Source organism: Oncorhynchus gorbuscha, linkage group LG02, assembly GCF_021184085.1.
Source record: "Oncorhynchus gorbuscha isolate QuinsamMale2020 ecotype Even-year linkage group LG02, OgorEven_v1.0, whole genome shotgun sequence".
In the NCBI taxonomy this organism is placed as follows: domain Eukaryota; kingdom Metazoa; phylum Chordata; class Actinopteri; order Salmoniformes; family Salmonidae; genus Oncorhynchus; species Oncorhynchus gorbuscha.
In genome coordinates, this window is record NC_060174.1 from 54,133,412 (window position 1) to 54,155,937 (window position 22,526).

General features: G+C 42.6%; 1 protein-coding gene across 1 annotated transcript in view; it reads right to left on the reverse strand.

The window, feature by feature from the left end:
* The window catches only part of LOC123993193 (contactin-1a-like), a 119,829-nt gene that overhangs the window by 39,865 nt on the left and 57,438 nt on the right, over positions 1-22,526 (reverse strand). The window contains exons 2-8 of the mRNA XM_046295077.1: positions 20,034-20,171; positions 13,405-13,443; positions 3,863-3,989; positions 3,430-3,605; positions 2,858-2,953; positions 1,640-1,743; positions 1,234-1,336 (exon numbers count right to left, since the gene is read on the reverse strand). Of these exons, the coding sequence (XP_046151033.1) occupies positions 1,234-1,336; positions 1,640-1,743; positions 2,858-2,953; positions 3,430-3,605; positions 3,863-3,989; positions 13,405-13,443; positions 20,034-20,091 (703 nt within the window). The 5' untranslated portion in view covers positions 20,092-20,171. The remainder of the gene's footprint in view (positions 1-1,233; positions 1,337-1,639; positions 1,744-2,857; positions 2,954-3,429; positions 3,606-3,862; positions 3,990-13,404; positions 13,444-20,033; positions 20,172-22,526) is intronic.

Here is a 22,526-nt window from a genome sequence, read left to right on the forward strand (position 1 = left end):
AATAGAAACAACTGGATGTGAGTCACCTGTTTATTCATAACAACCCCCGAGGAGGCAGAACAATTTAGACCAGCAACAAGATGTTGTGTTAGTTAACTCTGTGTACAGACAATATACGGTTGGAGGCGCTTTCTTGTAAACGGTTGTGTCAGGTAGGATACGTTAGCTATGCTGTCTGTAGCACACACACACACACACACACACACACACACACACACACACACACACACACACACACACACACACACACACACACACACACACACACACACACACACACACACACACACACACACACACACACACACACTGTTTCCAGCTCAGTCTGCCCTTCAGGATGAGTGTCCAACACAGTGCTAAATATGGGCCATGACACAGCCGGAGGCCCGTGTTGTGTTGTAGTAACGTAGTCATAATGAAACATGTGCAAAGCCATGAAGTGTTACCGGGTAAACTGTCCTCCCCTACAACCTTTTCAACGGGAACACGACACGCCCCCATGCTCCCTATTACGTTTGTGACAACTCCTTGGGTAATCGTCATGCATGTAATCGCCAAATAGGACACGACCACAGGCGTTGCCAAGAGAGTACAAACATATGTGGGACCAGGCTAAGAACATGCTAGTTTGTGCTTTTAAATCTGCTAGGTTGGTACTAGGTAACGCGAGCATAAACTCGGCAAAACAAACAAGGAGGACCAACAAGTAATCATTTATGAACTCTTGAGGAAAGCGAGGCCTCCTCTTCATCTTTTACCTAAATCATTTCTCTAATCAAGCCTTTCCCACAACCATAACAGCACAGGCTCTCACAAGGCTCTCTCTCAACACTTCAACTGTGATCTCAGTGCCTGGGTTCTCGCCTGTTACCGACCTCTCTTTAACAATGTTCATATGTGGTTCGCTGGTCACAAGCTGGACCAACTCTACTGCCCTAAGCAAACCACAAACAGTAGGCGATTGTGTGATATCTAACACCTTGATAATGATCTCACATACACTGTAGGGTAATATGGTGCCCATCTGCACTGAACAGATTCATATCTTCCAAACCCCCCAAAAAAGTGGGAAATTGTGTGATTACGCAAATCCTCTGGGTAACGACAACTTTTATTATAGGCCATGGTGCGTGCATACTATTAGATACGATGGGACAGGAATCTTTGCTGAATAGATTCCTCGACCTCAACATACAGGACAGTTAAAAGAGGAACTGAAAAACAGGAACCAACGTTCAGTCAGGGGGACGAGGGGGATGAACTTGCTGAAGACGCTCTTGGCGATGGAGGCACTGGAGACGAAACAGGAGTAGTTGCCACTGTCTGATAAATCCACCTGGTGAGAGACGTGAACAATTCAGGTAAACACATTTGATCTTATTATCCTGTATTATGTAGCCCATGTTTGTCACTGCGTGTTTTTACGCTAACATTTGTATGCTGTAAATTCAGCCTTTCTCCAGTTTATATAAAACTGTGAGCGTCGCTCAATAAAGTTCAAACGCCGTGTCAGAAATGGCACCCTATTCCCATGATAGTGCACTACCTTTGACCAGATAGGGTGTAAAAAAAAAAGTATGTTAGGGTGAAATGATAGGGTGGCATTGCAGTCCAATCGAAGACACATTCTGACAACCACCTTTGAAATGTAGAGGTTCCCTGTAGTCTGGGAGACAAAGCGACGTTTATCCAGCGTGATGAAGATAGGGAACTCATTCAGAATCCAGCGGAATGACAGCTCGTCTATGGAGAAAAGATACACAACCCTCAACCTGGTGATGAAGCCTGAATCTGTCAGTCAAAGACAGAGGAGGTGGGGGAGCGGCGGAGTGCCAAGATGGAGCCGAGCCGGGAGAAAGGCTATTTTATTCTTATACTTACACTATTTTCAAACCACACTATCATGCTGACCCAAACCACACTATCATGCTGACCCAAACGGTACTTTAAAATGAAAGGTAACAACGAAAGCATTTTGATGCTTTAAATATCAAACTGTCATCATGATGCTATGAAAAGTGTTGAAAAGGACAAGTATCACTGAGGAACTGTAATTCAGTAGCCGCGGCAGCAGCTGAAATACATGTATGTTTTCCGTCATTTCACACAATGATTTTGGTGTATAATTTGCATAAGAATGACTATGCATATCTGCTGTGCAGTACTCTAGTGGAGCTCCTGGTTGATACCAAATAGGTTTGTTTAACGAAGATCAATAATTAAGAAATATACAAATAAAGCAAACCAAAATTGGGCCAAGAAACACGCCCGACTCAGATATTAAAACCTGAACAGATTAGTGTAAAGTACCTTTGATTGAAGAATACAAAGCTACTGTATGAAATTACATTTTTTTAAAGCATTCAAAACAGCTTATTTTGCCTCACACATCCCTACACTGAGACTATAAGGGTAAAACTCAGCTCAGGGCTAGTGTGAGGATATAGCCTACAATGTGTCAGAACAGAAGCAGCCTCATGTAGCAGTACTGCCAGTCACCAGCAGGGGGCACACTTTCATTGATTTTCACTGTTATGACAATCTGGGTTAATTGCCTGAGTCATAACATACTGTTGGATTTAATACTGGAATAGAGACACATGTAATATGTGCAATGCTACAGACCATAGTGTTAACCTAGCACCCGAGCATTCATCCCCAGCCATCACACTTTGTCTTAAGATGTCTCGACACATCTTGAGACATTAAGTCAAGACGTCTTGAGACACTTTAAGATATAGATACTTTTCAAGACATTTTAATGATACATTTTGAAGACGTGTCTTAAGGGAAAAGCTGTTGAAATAGCCTAGCGTCTGAGAATTTGCTGCAGCTGTTAGCCTAGCTTAGCACTCACGTGGGTAGTGCGGAGGAGGAGCGCAGAGCAGGACTGCCCCCTGGCCCTCCTTCACGTGCACCGCCTCTCTTTCCTCGGACGAGAAGAAGTCCAGGTCTGGAGGAGAGAGAGAGAGGGGGAGGGGGAGGGGGGGGGGGTGAGAGAAGAGGAAGACCGAGAGTTCAGATTCATTAACGCGCCTTGGAGAATCCACTGAGATGCTCTCCCTCACCTCATTTAAGGAATAACACTTATCCTCCTGTACCCTTAAACCCTGTAACCTCCTAGCTCAAAGCCATTTTAAAACCAGAACCTGCATTAGTTTAGCTAAGCAGGCTTAGAATTTGCAACTGCCATATATCAAAGGGAGGGAACTAACTATTGATTCGGCAGAAGTGATTCCGTCTCGTGCCACACTCTATACCATTCCAATGTCATTTCCAAAGTTGTTATGATGTGGCGCTGCTGCCTCCCTCCCGAGTGCCTATCACAGCTCTACTAACATAGGCATGAAAGTGTAGTCCTTCCTGCCTATGATAATGTGTCACGCAAAAAAAACTAACGGATCGCGCCCCAGTGTCCCACCCACTCACATCCAAACCGGACGCCAGCCTCTCGGCTGACCACAGTGCCGTAATCGTTGGTGGCCACACAGGAGTAGTTCCCAACGTGTTTGTTCTTGATGGGGTTAGAGATGACCAGGTCGCCCCCGACCAGAGTGTAATGGTTATCACCATCCAGGTCTATGCTCCGGCTGTTCAACCTCCACCTGAAGAAGGAGAAGATCGCGTTCACTCTAAAACATACATCACAATGCATTTCTCCACATTTCAAGATTTGCAATGGCGAATGAGGCCTGGATGTTTTAGAGTCCTTTAAAGCCATGCATTAGGACCTCCAGACTTGGCCCTGTGCAGGACATCATGCTGGGGAGAGACAGAGAGATAGAGGGGGGGGGGACATACAGCACACACAGCGTGTGGTATTTAAGGGGGTGAGCAGAGAGGAGAGCAGAACATATGTTACTGGTATGTGGCAGGTGGGTTGGCTCGTGCTCGACAGCTCATGGTGATTTTGGCCTCAGGCGACTCCTCGGGGTAGATGGTTTCGACCGGCTGATCCTCAAACACCGGCCCGTAACCTGTAGCATCGTCTGAGAGGAAAGAGACACACACACACAGACAAATAGGGCGAATGAATCAGGAACTAGTCGGTCAGATCGGGAACAATCCTGTCCATCTGTCTGTTTCAGTTCCGTTTCTTTCGCTTCGTGCCTAAAGACTGAGACACAGGTCTCGGGATAAGACGTGTGAATGAGTGATGTGAATTTGAGTTTATTTTTGTTCACGAAGAAACCATTTGTTATTGATTAACTGCGCTCTTGCAGTGCATGAACAACATGGTGTATCGTCTTTCTACTCCCAGCAACTTGGCTCCTACTGCACCCTTGGTATTTCTTAGTAGTATCTGCCGATGTCAGGTGGCTAACCTACTATATGCAGAACCATCTCCCATTGGTTCAATTATTGTCGGAAGCGAATACCAAATCTTAAATTGGAAGCGAACATTTCACCCAAAACACTTTCAGATGCCCCCATCGTCCTCAGAGTTGCCAAGACAAGCAGTCGGCGGGCTAAACACAGAGAGAGAGAGATCTCTTTGATGGAAATGCCTTGCGTCATTCGACCTGCCTTTAAACCGGTGTCGACACACATTGACAACGAGATCTCGTGCGTGCACAAGCATACACACGAACGCACGCACACACACACACACACGATCAAAACATACGCGCCACGCACGCACACAAACACACTTGGATAATTAGATCCAATTAGTCATTAAAAAACACACGCATCACAGAGCTCCCATGAATAAGACAGAGACACAATGCAAGACAAGGCAATGAATAACCAATGAGGCAAAATGTTCCTGAGATGCTGATTATTCTCTCAGATCGTGACTGTCCATTCAGGTGTGTCTGTGTGTGATCTCGCTCTCTGAGCACATCTGTCACCTCTATGCCACTGTCACTGAGGAGCGACCTCCGCGCGCACACACACACACACACACACACCCTGCACTTATCTCATCTGTCTACATAGGAAAGCAATGCCTCTAAAAGATTCCCTGAAAATTCATTCCCCTAGAGAAAATAAGAATTACACACGAACTGTCACCTTTACAAACCCAAGACAAAGGGTTCATAGTCTCACAATATCCTGACAGAAACAAAAGACCGGGTGGTTTGAGCTGAAAGCTGTGGTATGTCAGACAGTAGACCACGGATATGACAACAACAAAAAACGAATTGTTTACCGCTGTAATTACGTTGGTAACCAGTTTATAATCGCAATAAGGTACCAAGGGTTTGTGGCATATGGTCAATATACCACTGCTAAGGGCTGTATCCAGGCACTCCGAGTTGCTTCGTGCATAATAACCTAACAGCAGTATATTGGCCATATACCACAAACCCCTGAGGTGCCTTATTGCTATTATAGTCTTCATTCTCAGTGAGAGAGATATAGAGAGAGAGACAATGAGGGAGAGCGAGAGAGAGAGAGAGAGAGAGAGAGAGAGAGAGAGAGAGAGAGAGAGAGAGAGAGAGAGAGATAGAGAGAGAAACAATGAGGGAGAGAGAGAGAGAGATATAGAGAGAGAGACAATGAGGGAGAGAGAGAGAGAGAGAGATAGACAATGAGGGAGAGAGAGACAGAGAATGAGAACGAGAGGACTTGGGACTTCAGAAAATGTGATTTTATCAGATACTTCAGAAAATGTAACGAAAACAATTGCAATGGACAGGATTAACGCTCACACACTCCAACACAAGGACCACGTGTAAGTGCTTGACACTGTTATAGCTTGATGGCCTAGTTCCAACCATTTGGAATGACTGCTGCTTGAGAGAGAGAGAGAGAGAGAGAGAGAGAGAGAGAGAGAGAGAGAGAGAGAGAGAGAGAGAGAGAGAGAGAGAGAGAGAGAGAGAGAGAGAGAGAGAGAGAGAGAGAGAGAGAGAGAGAGAGAGAGAGAGAGAGAGAGAGAGAGAGAGAGAGAGAGAGCGAGAGAGAGAGAGAGAGAGAGAGAGAGCGAGAGAGCAAGAGAGAGAGAGAGAGAGAGAGTATTCACCACTTCTTGACTGTACCATGTGAAGTGACAGATGGTAGAGAGGAGTGTTGAACATAACCCATAAAGCCCACAGCCTGCAGATACCAGGGACCTTGATGCTCTCACATCTGCATTAATGCTCTCTCTCTCTTCCCCTCTCAGATGAAGGTCTCTCTCCTCTCTCACTAGTTCTCATTGCTTCTTGATGCCTCTTTCTCTCCCTCGACTGTCTCGCTGCTCTGCCTCTATCGCTCTCTCAATGAAGAACCATCAATCGTCTATTTCTTTCTCCCTCTTTCCCTGGCTCAAACACAGACTGTTTGTCTCAGTCTCCATCTCTCTCATCTCTCTGTTCCCTACTTATTGTAGATCTCTCTCTCCCTCTCACAGTCCCAGTCGAAAGACTTCCATATTGTTCTCCGTCTCTCTCCTCTCATTCTCTGCGTCTCTCAGTGTCTCAGACACTTTCTCTCTCTGTGTTTTAATCCCCCTCTCTGTCTCATCTTCTGGCATGACTTGGCTGTGGTAGCGATGGCTGGGTGACTCCGTTAAAGAGGTGTAAAAGCTTTTTCGGGGTATGCAATCATGTCCTCGGCAGTCAATGGACCAAAGACACTGACACACACAAACACACACAGACACACACACACACACACACACACCCTATTCTCTCCTGGGCTGTGAAGAGAAGAGCCTTTCCTCTGGACGTTATTACCAGACAACAGGACTATTCAACAACACTGTCTGGCCTATACTGGAACAATACCAACACAAACCTGCTCTCTCCTGGGCTGTGAAGAGAAGAGCCTTTCCTCTGGACTTTATTACCAGACAACAGGACTATGCAACAACACTGTCTGGCCTCTACTGGAACAATACCAACACAAACCTGCTCTCTCCTGGGCTGTGAAGAGAAGAGCCTTTCCTCTGGACTTTATTACCAGACAACAGGACTATTTAACAACACTGTCCGGCCTCTACTGGAACAATACCAACACAAACCTGCTCTCTCCTGATCCAGGATCCTGGTCTTGTCTGAAGCTTTTCTTTTCCTCCTTTCATTCTTACTTTCCTTCCTGACATCAGAGCCTCTAATGAAATGACACATCTATTGTTCCTCAGCTAGGTATATATATTAGGCAACATTTTAGCCAGCAGGAATTTGAATTGTTATTTAAGCGTTATAATAGTGTAGAGAACTGTGACAGTGCAAGATGCCTTGTATCGCACACAATTGTCTCCCAGCCTGTAGGGAAACTCGACAATGATTTTGTTTTACAATGGATATGTGAGCTATATATAGTGTTGCACCTATTGAGGCATATATAATTTGATATAATTTGTACATGTAATTAATAAATAATACAGACATATAACTAGTCGAGCTACAAGCTAGCATGTAGTTAACTCCCAGACAGTTGTTTATCTGGGAGTCTATTTGTTTGTTTGTTTGATTACATGAAGAAATTGGTTGTCGTCCAATTGGGACAGTGAACATATGTGCTGTATCCTGAAGGCATCTCTACTGCAGCATTCTGTGGGTATGTTCACCATGCCAGGTCTGTGAGTGAAATGTGGCTGGAGCTTTGCTGCTAGCCAAATCCTCACTGTGAAATTGTTACTGTAGAGCGCACTGGCTATCACTGCATCACAAAGAATACGTTAATATGAATAGTACTCAGTACTAGAGATGCGCATGGTCGTATGGTGCATGTGTAGATAGATATATATGGAGAGAGAGAGCGAGAGAGCGCGAGAGAGAGCGAGAGCGAGAGAGAGAGAGAGAGAGCTAGAGAGAGAGCGAGAGAGAGTGAGAGAGAGCCCGAGAGAGAGAGCGCGAGAGAGAGAGAGAGAGTGAGAGAGAGCGCGAGAGAGAGAGAGAGCGAGAGAGCAAGAGAGAGAGAGAGAGAGAGAGAGAGAGAGTGAGAGAGCGAGAGAGAGAGAGAGAGAGAGAGAGCGAGAGAGAGAGCGAGAGAGAAAGAGAGCGAGAGAGAGAGAGAGAGCGAGAGCAAGAGAGCGAGAGAGCAAGAGAGAGAGCGAGAGAGAGATATGAACTAATTAGAAGGTGAAACTCGAATCGGGTCGACCAGAAAAGCAAGGTGAAGCAATTCAGGCATTCTTGAAAGTCAGGACAATCCTTGTCCTGCAAATTGTTGTTTTGGATTTTTGAAGGAGTAGGCATTTATAATTCAATGTGGGGTGGAGCATTATAATTATTGTCGCGAATAAAGACAGTTAGACACAATAAAAAATACACCTCTGTCGAACGGATACAAATTTTGTCGATCTTTATTACATCTATCCCATATCGGCTGTTTCCATTTACACATTTCGTCATGATTTCATTTTTGCAGCATTGCTTTTGTTGATTAAACTTGGGGTCAACGGAAACCTGTCTACTTTAGGCCGTAGATCCTGCAGCATGCTCTGCATGCATTCACGCAGTGCGACACAGAGTGGAGACAACATAAATTTGTCCTAGGGTTTACATAGATGCAGGGGCCTTAATCTTGCACATCTCTGCTGCTACATTCGCAGGCGCACTTACAAAGAAGGCAGACTGGCCCTTTATTCTTGCACACCTGCTGTGACATCCACAAAAGCATACCCAATTTGATCGCCCGCGGTCGATGCGACACTTATCATCCATGAGAGAGAGAACGTGAGAGGCCGTGAAAAGAGAGCGAGCAAGCGAGCGAGCGAGCGAGAGCGAGAGAGAGCGAGAGAGAGAGCGAGAGAGAGAGAGAGAGAGAGAGAGAGCGAGAGAGAGAGAGAGAGAGAGAGAGAGAGAGAGAGAGAGAGAGAGAGAGAGAGAGAGAGAGAGAGAGAGAGATGATGTCTAGGAGAGAATAAACAACGCACCCTGCATGCATTGTCACAACATGTTCCCCTTCTCACAAAATCATTTCACTTTACCCTCCACTGACTGTAACTGGTTGGTTAGTGAGGGAATATGGTGGTGGGTGAGGGGAATGTATAAATAATGCTATATATGCATACTGTGTACACTATGACAGCACACAGTAAATTAACCATTGTAGGTCCCTGACCTTGTTTATAGATAAGTAGGAGGCCTCCCATGTTTCTGTGACAAGGAGTCACCTTGGTGTGTGTTACGTCTTCCAAATGCACAAAAAACGTGACTAGAGTCAATGGAAACGCTTCCTAAAGCTCAACAGTTCATCATTTGTGTTATTTCTATAAAGAGCTGTATCATTATCTAAGCGTTTTATCCAAACAGAAGCCGTGAAACCAACGTATTTCCACATAATCTGTCAATTCTAGTTATATTCACCCATTTTATTTTCTCCATAAAAGAAGAAAATAATAACAACAATGTTTTTTTTGTATTATTGTTCCAGAACATTTCAAATACATTACAATAATGTAAGATGCTCTTTCTTCGTGGCCAACCTCTGCTTAATTAACTTGAATTTTCTCAATTACAAATTGATGAACCGGATGAACTCTCGGAACCTTCAAAAACATCACGCATTCCATCTATAATAGCATAACACATCTAGATCACTGTATTGTTACAAGACTCGTTGCTGCTCCCATGGCAACATAATGCCAGACAAATAAACCATTTCCTAAAGGTCCTCATCACCGCCGTAATGTCAGGATATTTAACCAGATCATCACGTGTGTTGTTGTGGAGGAACATGCATCCTCATCATCTGCTACAGCAGAAGGATCCCCAGAAGAGACGCGGTAAAAGACCCCCAGACAACGTTTCATTAGGCTCTGTCCTTCCCCAGCCAACAACGATGAGAGGGGAACTTCCAGGCCCGAGTCCCAAATGGCACCCTATAACCTTTATAGGGCCCTGGTCAAAAGTAGTGCACTATATAGGGAAGAGGGTGCCATTTTGGACGCTCTCTCGGCCAGTGCCAGTCTGTTAACCCACGCTGGCAGGCCGATAACGTTCTAAAGTGTTTCAACCACCACCACCCTGTGGGTCGATGCAAGGCCAGAACTGGGGGCTAAGGAGTACTGTGGCCCAATGGCCTTGACATACTTCCATTGTTTGCGGGCTACATTATACGAGACAGACATACTTCCATTGTATTTTTCTGCTACAAGTATATATATTTTTTAAATACATTGGAAGATCCTGGAGGGAAGGACTGATGGTTTGTGTACTAGTTTGTCAGAGCACAGAATACCAAAAATGAAGCAGGGACACAAATCTTTCCAGGTCATTGAAGATAGATGCAGTAGGAAGCATACATCATGCTAATAACCTAGTTAGCTCTTACAAACGTTTGTTCTGTCCCTCTTTTGACACCCGCCAGCTACACTCTCATGTCTCATTGGCTGCAGAAGTGACCAAACAAAAAACTGTCAATGATGAAAGTTGGCTGGAACAAACATAGCTCTGTTCTAATCTAGTGGAACGAGGGACACACAGGCTATGGTGTGTTTTAAAATGGAAAAGAGCTGTCTAATAACGTCCCAAAGAAGGACAAGTCAACTGCAGGTCAAATATCAATGTGATTGATATCTCGGACTTGGAGTTGCCTGACAACTGATAACTTCCTAATATCGATGCCGTACAGCCAAACTTGCAGTGATGAAATTTTGCTGAAATAGACCATCCCCATCTGTGTTCTAATCTAGTGGTCGAGGGAAGTGTAAACTATGTCTTCGAGTGGTCTAAAAACGTCCGGAAACCGCCAAAAGGTCTAAAACTAGACAAACTAGTCAACTGCAGGCCATACAGAGGACAGCAAAAATCAATCAGAATTTTCTCCAACTCTCTCAATCTTCCTGGACTTGGGTTAAGTGTCCAACAAGATGAACTTGGGTTAAGTGTCCCTCAATGAATCACGAAGGACTTCCCACAGGGCCTCAAGGCCTTAAGGCTACAGCCCATAAACAGACAGACTGAGAGCTCCATTACAAGGTCATTTTCAGTCGGGTAAGCAACCAAAAATGTTTTGCAATGGGAAATGAAAATGAGTTTTCCTGTTTCAGTGCGTTGTCTTCGGTTACGTTTAGCATGGAGAAAACAAGGTAACACTTAATGTCACGGGGGCCTTATTACAGTGTAATTACACCGTAACAAGTATTGTAATTCATCGTAATAGTTCATAGTTACACTAATAGCAAGATGTAACTGGTGGTAATTGCAGTCTGTAATTACAGAGGTGTAACAACGAGTGCTTGTTACGATGCTTGTTACAAACATAAAAGTTTACGATGGCATCCCAACGCACCATATTTCAGCACAAATCACGTGATAGGTGTCAGTCAATTGAAAACGTACCACCTCAATCACACAACTCTGCAATAAAGAGCTCTGCAGTCTGATATCCAGGCCCAATGGCAAAAACGGGTTCACATCAAATAATACTGTTAATTATGCATTTAACAATGGGCAAATAACTTTAACCATCAATAATATATATTATTTTACACGTTAACTTCTTGGAGACAGGGGGCAGTATTTTCACGTCCGGATGAAATGCATGCCCAAATTCAACTGCCTGCTACTCATCTCCAGAAGATAAGATATGCATAGTATTAGTAGATTTGGATAGAAACCACTCTGAAGTTTCTAAAACTGTTTGAATCATGTCTATGAGTATAACAGTACTTATGTAGCAGGCGAAACCCAGAGAAAAAAACATTCAGATTATTTTTGAGGTCACTCTCTTTTCAATGGGTTTTCATTGGGAATTCAGATTTCAAAGGGACATTCTTGCAGTTCCTGCCGCTTCCACTGGATGTCACCAGTCTTTAGTAATTGGTTGAGGTTTTTCGTTTGTGTAATGAAGAAGTAGCCCTGTTCAAAACGAGGGTCACTTCAAGTGTATTGTTTGTCAGAGGCGCGTGACCAGAAAGGTAGCGTCAGTTTGTTTTCTTCCTGTATTGAACACAGATCATCCCGTCTTCAATTTGATCTATTATTTACTTTAAAAAATACCTAAAGTTGGATTACAAAAGTAGTTTTAAATGTTTTGACAAAGTTTACAGGTAACTTTAGAGATATTTTGTAGTTGCGTTGCGCAAGTTGGAACCAGTGTTTTTCTGGATCAAACGTGCCAAATAAATTGACATATATATCGACGGAATTAATCGAACAAAAAGGACCATTTGCGATGTTTATGGGACATATTGGAGTGCCAACAAAAGAAGGTAAGGCATGAATTATATTATTATTTCTGCGTTTTGTGTTGCGCCTGCAGGGTTGAAATATGCTTTTCTCTCTTTGTTTACGGAGGTGCTATCCTTAGATAATAGCATTGTTTGCTTTTGCCGAAAAGCCTTTTTAAACTCTGACATGTTGGCTGGATTCACAACACGTGTAGCATTAATTTGATATCTTACATGTGTGATTTCATGAACGTTTGATTTTTATCGTAATTTATTTGAATTTGGCGCGCTAGTGTCCCACATATCCCATAGAGGTTCATAAACAGTTATGGTTAAAATTGTGAGATAGCAATTAGTGTTTGTTTCTGTCTCATTGTAAAACATGCAGAATGGCATGAAATTAGTTATATACAGTAGCTGCACATTTTCCTCTCTGTCCCATGGCAATATATGTAGAATTGCAAGAAATTACCTTTAAAAATTGGGAATTCTCTCAGCCTCATTGACAAATGTGTAGAATAGCATTGGATTAGCTATAACACTGCACATTTTTTTCTTTGCCCCATGGTAATATGCTTGAAACAGCAACATTTTCTCTCAGCGTCATGTCAAAATGTTTCAAATAGCATGAGATTAGCTACAGTATATTAGTTAGATTTATTTGGGGAGCCCCCATGCCCGCAAAAAACTGTTGGACGCCACTGATTCACAGGTTGGTAATTAGAGCCTATTGAGCCACACATCGCATCTGTCCACAAGAGATTACAACCTTGTGATAGTTACTACTGAATGGATGCAGCTGAGAAGAAGCTAAGCAGTCAGTCTGTCTGGTGAGAAGGATGTCTGCCACATATCACGTCTGAGGTGTTAAATTGCTCTTTCGCTTCCAGTTCTGTCTTTCACATGAATTGTTGACACAGATACTTCTCAGTTCACTCACAGATTTACTAAATGCCTTGTGGTCTGGTGTGTAGTGCTCACTGTACACATGCTAATAACCAGCTGGGGGGGAAATCCCCTCCGAACATGGTTTCTAGTAACTCTTGTCAGATTTTTAAGTAGGCTACTTACTGATAAATCCCATTTGAGAAATCTGCATATTGCTGTGTGTGTTTCTGGGTTCTGCTCGGATTTGGTGACATTGCAACATTTCCTCATTATTCCAAACTGATAAGAAACACATGCACGCAGGCACACACACACACACACACACACACACACACACACACACACACACACACACACACACACACACACACACACACACACACACACACACACACACACACACACACACACACACACACACACACACACACACACTCTCTGTTGATATTATCCATAACAAGTCTTACCTCCGTAGAAGCCAGGTTCCCCTCCGAAGACAGATGCATCTGGAAGGGAGTCAAGAGGGAGGGGGAGACAAGGCAAGTCAGCATGTTCATTTAGAAAATCCATTACAGATCCTCTATCTTTTTTTGCAGATTGGAGAAAGCAAACGAATAACAATCTCTCCAGTGCCATTGCTGAAAGCTCCTCCACCGTGCACCTGTCTGGTTAAAAGCCTCCAGCACACACTTACATTACACCCGCACACATGCACCCCAAAAATCTGACGGGACACACAGTAAATGCGGATGGGTGGTCAATTTAGCATTTTTTAAACACCTAAAACAACCTTTTCCTGGTGTCTGTATCGTCCTGACTGGTGATTGATTTTTTTTTTTATAAACAAAATATGCTTCTTTGCATCGCTGCTAAAATCGGGGTAAACGATTGAAAGGAATGTGAGCATTATTCAATACATTTGGTTATTTCTTGCTTTTCTAAAGTCGACCAACCTTGCCAGCAGGCATGTTAGCTAAGATAGCTACTCTAACTTGATTAATAGCCTAAAATGGCTCTTTGGTAGCTAGTTATGAGGTTGGGAGCTTGGGAACCTATTTGGGCTAGCTAGAGCCTACTTTGTAAAATTGCTTGGTAACTAGTAGTATTAAAGAGATACAACAAAAAAATATATTTACTGTGTATAGTGTATACATTTATTAAATAGGACAAATCTGAGCCCCTGTGCCTCCTATGGGCATGACACCTCTGCACTTCTATGCATTTAGATTGGTATTACTTGGACTTTATTGTTATCTCATTGTAGCTTATTTTATTGTAGCTTATGCATATTTGTGATTAGTATGCAACCTCAAAGGCATAATATTTTAGATCTGAGTCTTAGAAAAGTTTCTATGGTTATTTCTTATGTTGATTGATAGGATGTAAATGAACATGTTGCTATTGTCCACCCTTGACTCTTACACTGAGGATGATGCATTTAGGGCCTGATGCCCCAACCATGTCTCTGGACTGTATGTAACTTTTGAAATACACTACATTACCAAAAGTATGTGGACACCTGCTCATTGAATGTCTAATTCCAAAATCATGGGCATTAATATGGAGTTGACACCCCCCCCCCCCCCCCCCCGCTATGTGATATAGCGAACCACCTGGGTGAGCTGGGTGCGCAATTACGCAGGTACTTTGCCAAAACAGATGACACAAACTACTGGATTCGTTATCCCTTTCATGCCCTGCCTCCAGTCCACTTACCGATATCTGAACAAGAGAGCCTCATCGAAATTGCAACAAGCGGTTCTGTGAAAATGTCATTTAATCAGGAGCCAATGCCAGATTTCTGGATTGGGCTGCGCTCAGTGTATCTCCGCTTGGCAAATCGCGCTGTTAAGACACTTTGCAACCACATACCTGTGTGAGAGTGGATTCTCGGCCCTCACTAGCATGAAAACTAAATACAGGCACAGACTGTGTGTGGAAAATTATCTAAGACTGAGACTCTCTCCAATACAACCCAACATTGCAGTTATGTGCATCCTTTCAAGCACACCCTTTTCATTAGCCTGTGGTGAGATATTCACCATTTTTGATGAACAAATAAAGTTTTATATGTAAGATGGCTAAATAAAGAGCAAAATGATTGATTATTATTATTATTAGGTCCTATAAGAGCTCTTTGTCACTTCCCACGAGCTGTTTAATAAATGTATCGTATCCTGTAGTGTGTGATGTGTAAGGCTGACAATGATGGCAAAAAAACAACATTTGAGAGTGCTGACCCTGGTGCAAGAGGGGGTACGCAGCTGGAGGTTGAATGTTTGAAGGGTTACGGGACTATACAATTTTGGGAACCACTGCTCTGGACTACGGTTCTAGTACTGTTTGTGAATCGAAATGTTGTAAAAATCCGACATAGACTTGCTATTATTTTGCTGCTTTTACCGTCAGGAAATGTGAAATCTAACCCAGGTCCTGACAGTTCTACCCCATCTGAATTAAAAAGTCAGACTGGCACATACGTCTTATTGCAATAAATGATCTTGTGAATATCTGGATAAAAACTGCAGACCCAGATGTATTTATGCTTTCTGAAACCTGCCTCGGACAATCTAGCGCTGACAAAGACATTGTAACCATCCATGCCAATGTCAAATCTGAAATTGTGCTTATGGGTGACCTGAACATTAGACTGGTTGACATCCAGCTCTGACCAACTCAAGAATCTATGCATTTAGCTATAATCTTACTCAGATTCTTCACAATGTAACAAGATTGAATGCAAAGTGTCCTCTGAAATCCTCTCTGATTGATCTGCATTTCAACCAACACTCCACATTGTTTTAATGCTGCTGGTGTAACTGATATAAGTGATCTATGTGCTGCTGCCTGTGTAAGGGATGGTAACATTCCTAAACTACCTCCGTGTATCATCATGAAAAGAAACTGGAAGCAGTTTGATACTCAGTTTTTTTTTTACATGATGTTTTCAATATTGCCTGGAATAGAGTTGAATTCGTCCCTGATGTTGAATTAGCTTTTTCTTACTTCCACAAAGCATTCCAGGAAGTACGCAACAAGCATGTCCATTCAAATAGTACAGAATTAAGTGCAGATTCCTTGGTTCTCAGATGAACTAAAGCAAGGTCTGATTCAGCTGATGATTGGATGGCTTTTAAATGCCTTCAGAATCAGGGTGTGGCTATGACCCCGAAAGTTGAAAGCAGACCACTACCTCAATTCTCCCGCTGATAATCTGAATAATCCTTCCAAATTTGGCAAGTAGTGAATGGTTTAGAGTGTAAACAAGAAGCACAGCTCCCTAAACTGGTTGACTCACAGGTGGTAATTTATGCAGGCAGATTTTCTTGATGCAGGCGGATTAGTTGATAGGGTTAAAAGGTTAACATGAGCACCCTGTGAAATGCTCGCCCTATTCTGTCTCAGAGGTGCATAGAGCCCTGAGAGCAATTAATGTTTTAAAAAATCCCCTGGCCCTGATGATCTAGGCCCCCGCCTACTACAATTAGCTGCAGACATCATTGCTCCCCCTTTAACATGCATCTTTAACCTCACCATAGAATATAATGAAATCCCCAAGTTGTGGAAATCAGCATTTGTACTACCTCTTTTGAAAGGAGGTGGTCCCACTCTACTGAATAACTATCTAAATGTTCTGTTCTGGCAAAGGTATTAGAGTCCTTAGTCAATAAGCAGTTTAAGGCACACCTCCAGGAAAATAGTATTTTGAGTGGTACGCAATCATTTTTCAAGTCTAGCCACAGCACTGTCACAGCAACTTTTAGGGTTTTGAATGATATTCACTGTGCCCTGGATAATAAGCTGCATTGTGTATCTGTATTCATAGACTTGTCAAAAGCATTTAACACTGTGGACCATACTGTCTTGGTGCATAAATTCAAGTGTATTGGGATTACTTGTCATGCTCTGGAGTGGTTTGAGAACTACCTGTCAAAGGCAGATGGTTGTAAGTCAGACACCGTAGAGTTGTACTCGGGTGTGCCTCAAGGATACATTTTAGGTCCCCTGCTGTTTATTATCTATATTTAACAACATTGAGAGACATATTGAGACGGCTGATGTACATTTTTATGCGGATGACACTGTTCTCTATTCAAGTGTCAGCAGTTTAACTTTGGCTTCTGAAAAAGCTTTAAACGTCAATAGAATCTGTGCGATTTGAAGCTTGCTCTGAATTCCTCTAAAATAAAATGCACTGTATTTTCCAATAATAAAGACAAAAAAAACATAGAATTACTACTTTGGAAGGACATTCTATAGAGCAAGTAAAAATGTACAAATATTTGGGAGTTTGGGTGGATGAGAAGTTGAGCTTCAACACTCGAAACTTCTTAAAGCATTTCACTGTTTTCGGCGCATGTGACAAATACAATTTGATTTGAACCTTGTCAGGAAACTCAAGCTGCGTGTTGGGTTTTATTACCGGCACAAAGCTTGTTTACCTTTGCCGCCAGAAAATAGTTGATTCATTGTACTTTTCTCTCGGTGTTGGATTATGGTAATACTATTTATGCACAAGCCTCAAGCTTTACACTGACGGCTCATTACTCTGTGTATCATGCAGCCCTTTGTCTTGTCACCAATCAGAGATTTCTAATTCACCATTGTAATCTCTACAGTGCTGTCGAGTGGACATCACTAGCAACCCGCAGGCTTAAAGAGTGACACATTCTTATTTATAAGGCCATTTTAGGAAAAGGTTCCATTGTATCTATCCTCCTTTCTACCTCAAAATGAAAACACATTCAAGCTCAGATCTCAATCTTGTTTCATGCCAACAGTCCCAAAAAGTTTTACCGATCATAGAAAAAGGTCCTTTCATTACTCAGCCCCCTGGTCTTGGAATTCATTCAAAGCCAACATAAAAACCCCAGGACCTGGTGTCCCTGGAGGAGTTCAAAGGACAAATAGATGAACAGAATTGAGATAATGCCAAGAGTGTGCAAAGCTGTCATCAATGCAATGGGTGGATACTTTGAAGAATCTAAGTGTTTAACACTTTTCTGGTTACTACATGATTTCATATGTGTTATTTCATAGTTTTGATGTCTTCACTATTATTCTACAATGTAGAAACTTGTCAAAATAAAGAAAAACCCTTGAATGAGTAAACGTTTGACTTGTACTGTAGCTTTTTCTGGTTTTTACCCGATATCACTAGTTTACATTGGTTTATATAAGGAAGCTTGTTTTACTTTATACACTTCACACACATTCCTGCACACACACACACACACACACACACACACACACACACACACACACACACACACACACACACACACACACACACACACACACACACACACACACACACACACACACACACACACACACACACACACACACACACACACACACACACACACTGTTTGTTTGCTGTTGTATTTGTGCTGTTGCCAGTGTCTTCTGTCTCTGTTTTGTTTTACATAGTTTAAAATGTTTTTTCTCCCCCGTCCCCAAAGGAGGCCTTTTGCCTCTTGCCAGGCCGTCATTGGAAATAAGAATTTGTTCTTATTTGACTTGCCTGGTTAAATAAAGGTTAAATAAAAAATATTAAGATCCAACAGTGTGCTGGAGTTTCCTTCTATTCAGCATATTCATCCATCACTGTTGAGAGAAAACAGCAAGGTTAATATTGCAGCAAGTTAAACTTCTCAACCGCCCCCGATCTATATGCAGCACATACTGTCACTGGCTTTCTATCTACCCTATCTCCCCTTCTGTACGAAGCAAGGCGTTAAAGGTGACATTGCTATACATTGCAAGCTGACCGAATGATGCTTGCAGTGACATTCGACTTGTCCTTTGAATACACTGCTCCATACATTTCTGTCACTTGTTGCATTATGGAATATGTGATAATCACGGTGATTGGGCATTGATAGCAGACGTGTACTGAACGCTACAGACTAGGGCCATGCAAACAATCACACTTAGATGAGAGATTTCTCTCTCCCATCTTCAACATGGTCAGCTTGGGTTTGATGTGATGAAAGAAATATTGAAATCTTCACACTGGAGAATGATGCTGCAGTTTCATTGTGCAAAGATATTTCGGGCTCGAGTTGGATGTCACATCATGTAACATAACATGAGACATACAGTACTGAGGCATTGTCCAATAAGAGCCTTAGAGGGTGGAGCCTTAGAGGGTGGAGAATCAGCTGGTCAACAGCAAAGAAATGGAATTACTAGAACGGACATTCCTATTCAAGTCAATGTTCTGTGATGGACTTTGTCCCTTCTAGTGACTCTACTTCTATGGTCAACAACGATGATCAGACCTCTGCACAAAAAGAGACAGTAGCCCTCTCCTTCTCCACGGTCTTGACTATGTTGTAGTTTACGTAACTACAACAACGACATTACATTAATCATCAGGCTAACTTCCTCCTTGTTGGCTCTCAACAGCGATGTCAAAGCGATGTCCCTTAGCCATAGGGATGACCCATTTATGCATGCTGGTCTGTTGTTGTGTTTCAGAAGAGGCCGGGTCAGGCAGGCATACAGCACAATGTGATGCGCTGGGCCAGGCACACACAAACACACCCTGTTGTCATTGCCTTTGGGTGAAGTCGAAGCATGACTCACACTCCTCTTCCTATGAACAAATGTAATCTCCACTATCCCAATCTGTTTGGAGTATATGTGTTGGGAAGTAGTGAGAACGCCAGAGTCCAAACAACACATTCTTTGCTTCAGCTCAATTGAAAGCTAAACTTCTGAAGGGGTTTTCTGGGGTTACGCAACACAGACAGGTCATTTTCAGCCCTGCTCTCTTCTATCTGCCTGCACATGCAGTGGATAGCGGCTAGACCTTGGCTGCATCCCAAAAAAGTAGCAATTCAATGAACAGACACATTCTATTTCTCCTGCAGTTGAACTGAAGATGAGACCGTTACCCTTTTTCACGCTACCGTGCCGGCCCGAACTGACCTGTGCTAGCTAGCGCTGATATTTTCATTTTCAGTAAAGTTCCAGCAACTACGGTGACTGCATAACTAGGCCAGCGCAGTACCGCTTGGTTTGGCTCGGCTCAGTACGGTTCAGTAGTGTGAAAATCCCTAGAGTGTGATTACCCTACGAAACTCACCCGTGGAGGGGAAAGTGAGGGACAGGAGGAAAAGGAGGAGCACAGTGAGGTGCAGCATGTTGCTCTGATTAGAACCTCCTGAGGTGATGCTTAGAACCACGGCTGATGACGAAACATTAGCAGGACAGGCTGCTTTTCCTGCAAGGGAGACAGAGACAGAGAGTGGAGAGATGTAAAATTGCCAAATAATGGAACAACACATTGCACCACTAAAATAAGACAGTAACGTTGCATCACGTAGACCATTACTTTACCTCATTACTTTACCTCATTAAATCAAGGATTAACCAACAGCAGTTCGGACCAGAAGGTATTAATACACTTTGGCAGCCATTTTTTTAAAGGACTTCTTAAACCCCTAAATATAATAGATATTCTGATGGCAATCATTTTTTAGTAATTGCCGTGAGAGCTGAGCAGTTCAAACATGCGGTGACATTGCTCTGATTAAGCAGCTTAACCCAGCAGTGTGAAATTCTCATTGGCCAATCAGGGGGAAGTCAAAATAAAACGACTGAGCATGGACATGAAGGAACAGTTTAAAGGAATATTAACGTGCAATAAGATTAATACTCTTGCCCCTTTTTGGCATCAGGCGAAGGAGCTATTTCAGTGAATCCAATACACTTCAAGATAAGAGCAAATATGTGAACCCGATTCAGGAAACTAGGCATATGTCGCAAGTCACGACTTCACATGAGAGCTGTTTTAACGTTTTTGTTTTGGCAGAAATGCCTTCTCGAACATGTGAACTTTCATGTGTCTTAATATCAAATATTATACGCCATCTGTACATACGAATAAAATTGTTAAATTACGATTTTTATTTGGATTTAATATAATGGACATACACGAAATAGTCCAAATTGGTGAAGTGAAATGAAAGAAATGACTTGTTTCAACAACAAAAAAATGGAAAAGTGGTGCGTACATATGTATTCACCCCCCTTTGCTATGAAGCCCCTAAATAAGAGATGGTGCAACCAATTACCTTCAGAAGTCACATAATTAGTTAAATAATGTCCACCTATGTGCAATCTAAGGGTCACATGATCTCAGTATATACAGTTGAAGTCGGAAGTTTACAAACACTGAGGTTGGAATCATTCAAACTCGTTTTCAACCACTCCACACATTTCTTGTTAACAAACTATAGTTTTGGCAAGTCGGTTAGAATATCTACTTTGTGCATGACACAAGTCATTTTTCCAACAATTGTTTACAGACAGATTATTTCACTTATAACTTACTTTATCCCAATTCCAGTGGGTCAGAAGTTTACAGACACTAAGTTGACTGTGCCTTTAAACAGCTTGGAAAATGTCAGAAAATTATGTCATGGCTTTAGAAGCTTCTGGTATGCTAATTTACATAATTTGAGTCAATTGGAGGTGTACCTGTGGGTGTATTTCAAGGTCTACCTTCAAACTCCGCCTCTTTGCTTAACATCATGGGAAAATGAAAATATAAAAAAATGCAGACCACCACAAGTCTGGTTCATCCTTGGGAGCAATTTCCAAATGCCTGAAGGTACCACATTCATCTGTACAAACAATAGTACGCAAGTATAAAAACCATGGGACCATGCAGCCGTCATACCGCTCAGGAAGGAGAAGCGTTTTGCCTCCAAGAGATGAACGTACCTTGGTGTGAAAAGTGCAAATCAGTCCCAGAACAACAGCAAAAGACCTTGTGAAGATGCTGGAGGAAACAGGTACAAAAGTATCTGTATCCACAGTAAAACGAGTCCTATATCAACATAACTTGAAAAGCCACTCAGCAAGGAAGAAGCCACTGCTCCAAAACCGCCATAAAAATAACCCTAACCCTACGGTTTGCAACTGCACATGGGGATAAAGATTGTACTTTTTGGAGAAATGTCCAGTGATCTGATGAAACAAAAATAGAACTGTTTGGCCATAATGACCATCGTTATGTTTGGAGGAAAAAAGGGGGATTCTTGCAAGCCGAAGAACACCATCCCAACCGTGAAGCACGGGGGTGGCAGCATCATGTTGTGGGGGTGCTTTGCTGCAGGAGGAACTGGTGCACTTCACAAAATAGATGGCATCATAATGGTGGAAAATTATATGGATATATTGATGCAACATCTCAAGACATCTGTCAGGAAGTTAAAGCTTGGTCGCAAATGGGTCTTCCAAATGGACAATGACCCCAAGCCAGGTGCACAGTGTTTCCTCCGACACATTGGTGCGACTGGCTTCCGGGTCGGATGCGCGCTGCGTTAAGAAGCAGTGCGGCTTGGTTGGGTTGTGTATCGGACGACGAATGACTTTCAACCTTCGTCTCTCCCGAGCCCGTACGGGAGTTGTAGCGATGAGACAAGATAGTAGCTACTAAACAATTGGATACCACGAAATTGGGGAGAAAACGGGGTAAAAATATATATATATATAAAATATATATATATATATATATATATATATATATATATAAATAAATAAAAGCCAAACCAGCTTGGGGTGAGTGGGG